Source organism: Azolla caroliniana, unplaced genomic scaffold, assembly GCF_043228905.1.
Source record: "Azolla caroliniana isolate FFs.n. ecotype wild unplaced genomic scaffold, voAzoCaro1.0.p SCAF_16, whole genome shotgun sequence".
Taxonomy (NCBI): Eukaryota; Viridiplantae; Streptophyta; class Polypodiopsida; order Salviniales; family Salviniaceae; genus Azolla; species Azolla caroliniana.
This window is the reverse complement of record NW_028230451.1, coordinates 7,235,799-7,241,848: the sequence shown is the minus strand read 5'-3', so window position 1 is coordinate 7,241,848 and position 6,050 is coordinate 7,235,799. Positions and strand designations below refer to the sequence as shown.

The 6,050-nt window shown below is 38.3% G+C and overlaps 1 protein-coding gene across 1 annotated transcript; it reads left to right on the top strand.

The window, feature by feature from the left end:
• Positions 1–1,248: 1,248 nt before the first annotated feature.
• LOC147853883 (protein NRT1/ PTR FAMILY 7.2-like) lies at positions 1,249–5,642 on the top strand. The gene is made up of 4 exons (XM_087332146.1): positions 1,249–1,513; positions 2,104–2,321; positions 3,405–3,964; positions 4,500–5,642. Exons 1-4 carry the CDS (start codon positions 1,300–1,302, stop codon positions 5,359–5,361), a joined length of 1,854 nt encoding a protein of 617 aa, XP_087188272.1. The 5' UTR covers positions 1,249–1,299; the 3' UTR covers positions 5,362–5,642.
• Positions 5,643–6,050: the final 408 nt, after the last annotated feature.

Sequence of the window (6,050 nt, the reverse complement as noted above, 5' to 3'; positions counted from 1 at the left end):
CAAGTATTCAATGTCTCAGGCAAGGGTTACGATCCCTCAACTGTGCAACCGTTTTGGCATGTATGGAGTCCATTGAAGAAATGACTCAGACTGAATGGTATCGTGTTGGTGCACCAAAACCAACCGATAAAGAAGACGATGGATCCATAAGGCAGTCACAAGCAATTACTACGAAGGGAAGAGCATCAATCAACATTTCACAATATCTTATTGGCAGCTCCCCAAACACTTCCAAAACACACCAGAAAAATGCAAAGAGGTGCAAGTCGAGCTAAGAGGCGAATGCCAATATGTGCAACAAAGAAGATTCGATGCTTCCATTGTGATGCCTTGACCTTTAGATTAGGGGACTCGAACGCTAATTGTTGCAAGAATTGTAGCCACATTTTGCCAACATCCCCAAATGAGCCATAAACATGGCTTTAGTGGTTGTTTAGGAACTTTAGTTTAGGATCTTTAGTTTAGTCAATTTTGATTGACCGTTCAAAGCATTTTGTTTTAGGACAAATGTATTTAGGTTTATGAAACAAGTATGTTTTAAGTTGATTTATGTTGTAAGTTTAAAGTTTGTTTTTCTGTTAGGTCTAAGTTTGTGTATTTCTTGAAGTAAAGTTTTATGTTTGGCAATGATTATTTGTTGTTAAGAGTCAAGACTATGTTTTAAGTATGATGAAGTTCGCGAATACGAGAAGTTTCAATGTTTTAGTTTCAGGCTATTTGATTTGTTATCTTAAAGTATCAAGTTTCACATTCAGAGTGAATTGAAGATTTTGGTGGAAACGATATATTTGGTTGGGCGACTTGCGATGGTTGGGCGATCTGCAACAACAGTCAGGGTTGGGCGACCTCTGGCAACTTTTTTTTTTAGCGGGTTTTTTCTTTATCCAAATCGAACGGTGCAGATCGCACGTGCCATCAGCTGAGCGACCTGCATCGCCCGTCCCGTGGCCGCGATTCCCTTGCCAGCCCTATTTATGATTTGGTAGCGGATAGACACGAGCTACATACAGACATACATACATACATACATACTGATACAATCATACATACATACATACTGATACAATCATACATACATACATACCGATACAATCATACATACATACATACTGATACAATCATACATACATACTGATACAATCATACATACATACATACATACATACATACATACATATTCAGAGAAGTCTGTCTGTCTGTGTCTTTTAATCGTGTCGAAGTCCCACGGCAGGGCAGAGCAGGGCATTGATCGCCGAAATTTCGTCCGTCGGTTTGCAGACTTCTTCCACCAAAGAAGCTATGGCGGATGCAGACGAAGAAGAAGGATTCGCCCTGCTTCATAGACCACTCCTTCATGACAATAATGAGCCTATCTCTTCCCCAAAAGAAGAAGAAGAAGAAGCAGCAGAAGAAGAAGAAAAGTGTCTTGATTGTTGGGGTAGATCTGTTTGTTCGTCATCCTCCTCATCTACAGTGCCTTTGGGTGGCTGGACAGTAGCTCTCTTCTTCTTAGGTGAGTTTCTCTCAAAACTCCCTTTCTCTGTGATTTTCTTATTCCTTTAAAATCCTTGTTTTTGTTCATATTTTCTTTCACTTTGGTCGGGTTTTTTTCTCTTTCATGTAATTAGGGTCATTGCTTCTCAATTCCCGTTCCTTTGAATTAACTCATGTAGGCAAACTATTCTCTTCCATTTAAGTATGTAATTGCTTGCGATGTTTTAGCTCGTTCTTCATTTCATCATTTGAGAGAAAGTTTATTAGTTTAAATTGTTGATGCGGCCAAGGTATGTCTCTGCTATTTAATCATGTCGCCTAAATATATGTTTTTCCTTCCCTTCCTTTCTTTCTTTATTAAATCATGTGGAGAAGTATAATTGTCTCATTTTATCCTGTGAGCAAGATACAAATAGGTATACGTATTTACGTGTATTCATAGACGTATACATAAGCGTGGACATATACGTAGGCATAGGGATTGTACACCTATACCCATACACACTATCATTTATAACATGTAGAATTAATCTGTAAGTCCTCTATTTTGCTTTTTGATCAACATTATGCTTAGCTAACTCCTTTAATTGTCTATATCCCATCATGCAGGGTCTACTTCTCTCCAAGCTCTTGCCATCTATGGCTGCACAATCAATCTAGTGATCTTCTTGGTGAAGATATTGCATCAGGATAACGCTTCAGCAGCAAATGCCGTCACCAATTGGCTAGGCACTGCCTTCATTAGTTCTCTCATTGGAGGCTGTCTAGGAGACGCCTATTTGGGTCGCCTTTGGACCATTATCTTGTACCAGATGCTTTATATAGTGGTGAGAGTTCCGACATCTCTTTTTAATCTTGTTTGAAAACCTTTGGTTTCAAGCATCAAGAAATTCTTTTTACAGTTAAGCTGTGCATTTTATGTTAGCATACCTATGAAATAAGTGCATATGTACATGTATGGTTGATTGTTTTGATGCAAATGTATTCGATGAATCTTGAATTTTTTAACACATCATGCTGATCATTGTACAAGCAAAGTGAAGCGGGATGTTTACTCCTTGATGTTATTCTGCACATAATTACGGAGATTTTAGTTTTACATCCAACTCAGCTGTCCTACTACTACAACAGGGGAGATTATGTTTCTCAATCCTACTCCTACAACAATGTAGTGAATCTAATCATTTCTCGGGGTTGGATTGAATGAACACATTGGTGACACACAAAACAAGAATGAATACAAAAGATAAGATATCAAAATACCAGAAGCTCCGTGCAGTGGATTAATTTAGTAGAAGAGTTGCAAGACTGATACAACAGGAGAGAGCTCTCATCTGCAGATGGTTGATAAGAAAGAACAGATTGGATTTCCATGTGTTTGCTGCAGGCATGAAATGCTGAACAGTATGCAATATAAGGAATACAGCTTTTGATTTTTACATCAAACAATGGTGGCCCCAGATTGTGGACACTGTAATGTGTGAGAAATCCCAGATTCTACAGATTCTACAGTAAATAAAAAAACGTGATCTGTTCCTAGTTAAGATACCCCGTGCATTTAAAGCACAAAAATTAGAATCACTGAAATTTGTTACATACATAACTTAAAAAGTTCAAAATGTTGCCTACCCACGGGATTCCATTTTCAGGAAAAAGTGGTTACTCTCCATTTGTTAGCAATGCATAAAGTGTTATCTGCTATTATTTAACATTGTATATACTACAATATATAAACATACACATACACATGATTTAGATATCCATGTACATGTGTGTAGATATTCATGGAATATATATACATCGTACAAGTAATGCTTTCATGGTACGCTCTAACATGTACCATCCTGTTAATTCTGCGCTCATCAAGCTATAAGTCGGAACTAAAGGCTTGCTGTACACAAATACTGCAGGGATTAATACTTTTTGCCGTATCTAGCTCCAATCTCATCACACAACAGAGGTTAGAAACATCTTGTGGGGATATGCATAATTGTGAACAAGCTACAGGAGAAGCTACCCCTAATCAAATCAGTCTCTTCTACATATCCCTATATTTGATGGGTTTAGGGTTTGCATCTACGACACCCAACATGTTGTCTCTGGGGGCAGATCAATTTAAGGCCCCATCACAAAAGTCCAGCTTTATCACTCTCTATATGGCATCAACAAATGTTGGCATGTTAATTGCAATAAGTTTAATCTCATATGTGCAAAATGAAGGGCAATGGGAGATGGGTTTCTGGATCTCAGCAATTGCGGGTATTCTTGGCCTTCTCCTGTTTTTGGCAGCTATTCCGAGAACCCGACAGTTTATTCCAGGGAAGAACCCCCTTTTTACTATTGGCAATGTCATTTTTGCGGCTGCACAGAACTGGAAAGTGACAGAGCCCTTCAGTAGTGAGGGTCTTGTAGAAATCGAGACATCCGTGGCATTAGGGCATCTTTGCATGAAGCGAACAAATAGCTTCAGGTTAGTAAACCTCAGAGATTTGTTTTAGCAAGCAAATAGTGGTAAGTATTTTCTGTCCTTGGAATGACAAAAATGCATAAATGTTGATGAACTGTTGTGCATCATAACAGTTTGTTTACTATGTATGAAGAATAAGAAACAGTAGCATTGATTGTGTGCCTTGTTTTAAAGAAAATTAGATTTATCATTGTGCTTATACACTTAGTCCAAATGGGGTGGGAATGCGAACACGTTGGGAGTGTAATAGAATGGGAACTGACATACATGATTGTTCTTTTTGCTTTTGTTGCTTACGTTTACAAATAATGGCAATTGTTACCATGATATCCTAATGAAGAATTGGGTGGTTATATATCATTTGCCAATGGGTTTGGATGCTACTCTAGGCCATGGAGAATAATAGCATAGGAGATTTCTCATTCAATTGATATGTATTGTTATGTTTGATCCATGTTGATAATGTGTGGCAGATTGATCACTGGATTGATATGTGTGACTATTCGTTTGGTTTTCTTGGCTAACCTTCTTTTGACAGATGGTTGGATAAGGCAGCCAAAGGGAGTCGAGGATGGATGAAGAGATTGTGCACAATGGAGGAAGTGGAGGAGGTGAAGAGTATATGTAGGCTAATGCCCTTCTGGGTGTGTGGAGTATTGGTGTCAGCAGCACTAGCACAAAAAGGAACCTTGTTTGTACTACAAGGAGCCACTATGGACAATCAAGTTTTCAGAAACCACCTTAGGATTCCACCTTCTTCAATGGGTCTATTTAGCTTGCTAACTGTAGTGGTGGGGGCTCCTCTCTATTCATGGGTGATTGTTCCATGGATCCAAAGGAGCTTACGCAACAAACCTAATGAAGAAGTTTCGTCTGTTGAGCGAATGGGTGCAGGTCTCTTGACTGCTATGTCCGTGCTTTTTATTGCGGCATTGGTTGAAACACAAAGGCTGAGGATTGCTCATGAGCAATCGTGGTTTTCAATGGGGAAAGCAACAGCAGAAGATGATGATGATAATCAAGTACCGCTGAGTATATTTTGGCTTATCCCGCAATATGTCCTCGAAGGGTGCACGACTGTGTTGTTTGGATGTGGGCATTTAGATTTCAACTACTCTTTCTCTCCACAAAGCATGAGGAGCTTGGCCACAGCCATATCTTTGTCTGGCTTTGCAATAGGTAACTACTTAAGCTCGTTCATTGTACAAGGTATTGTCTCTTATACATCTTGGATACCAAGTGACCTCAATCAAGGTCACCTGGACTACTTCTATTTGCTTCTTGATGTGATGCTATTATTCACATTTATGTTGTTCTTGGCCTTCGCCAAATGGCACTATAAACAAGTGTCTGAGGATGTGGGTCTATTGGTGGGTGATCGTGACGACAATTTTGGGTGATCTGGAATGGATGCTTTTACGTTAGCAAGCCTGTTTTGAAGCACACCAAATCCATCTGTCGGTTTTTTTTTTAAAAGAACATCCATTGGAGATCTGTAATGTTTCCTCATCTTCAATGAAATTCTAGTTTTCCAAGCTTTACCCCCCCAAAAAAACATTCTCTATATCACCATGTAACACTGTAAAGAATTGATAAAAGAAAGTACAACAATACAAACTATAAACAGTTGTAATATATGTATTATATATTGTAAATGATCCTAAATTATGCCAGTTTTTTTAAGTACATCATTTAATGTTCAATTCCAAAATATGAGAATCTCTTAACAATTCTTTTTTTCAGGTGTGCGGTAATGATTTCAACAATTGTGATTTGAACACACCCTTGATTAAATAACAACGGGTCAATCTTTGGTGTGACAGAACAACATTTACAAAAAGCAACATATGAATCTCATAATTAAGACGCCAAAGGATCTATGTTAGTCTAGATATTTGATCATTTCTATTGTGCTTGTGCTTGTGCTTTGCTGGATCATTATCAAATCAGTTAACCTACCAGTAAACCAAACTATTGAGTGGTAACCCCATTGTCACAAGTAGCTTTATTGATCAAGATTTGCATAAATGGTTGATGTCATCCTCTTGTATTGCACATATCAAACTCTTGTAGAGCATTGAGATGCTCA

Coding starts and splice junctions, on each gene's coding strand:
- LOC147853883 (XM_087332146.1), top strand. CDS start 1,300: ATGGCGGATGCAGACGAAGAAGAAGGATTCGCCCTGCTTCATAGACCA. Junction 1,514..2,103: donor AGTAGCTCTCTTCTTCTTAG/GTGAGTTTCTCT, acceptor CCCATCATGCAG/GGTCTACTTCTCTCCAAGCT. Junction 2,322..3,404: donor ACCAGATGCTTTATATAGTG/GTGAGAGTTCCG, acceptor CAAATACTGCAG/GGATTAATACTTTTTGCCGT.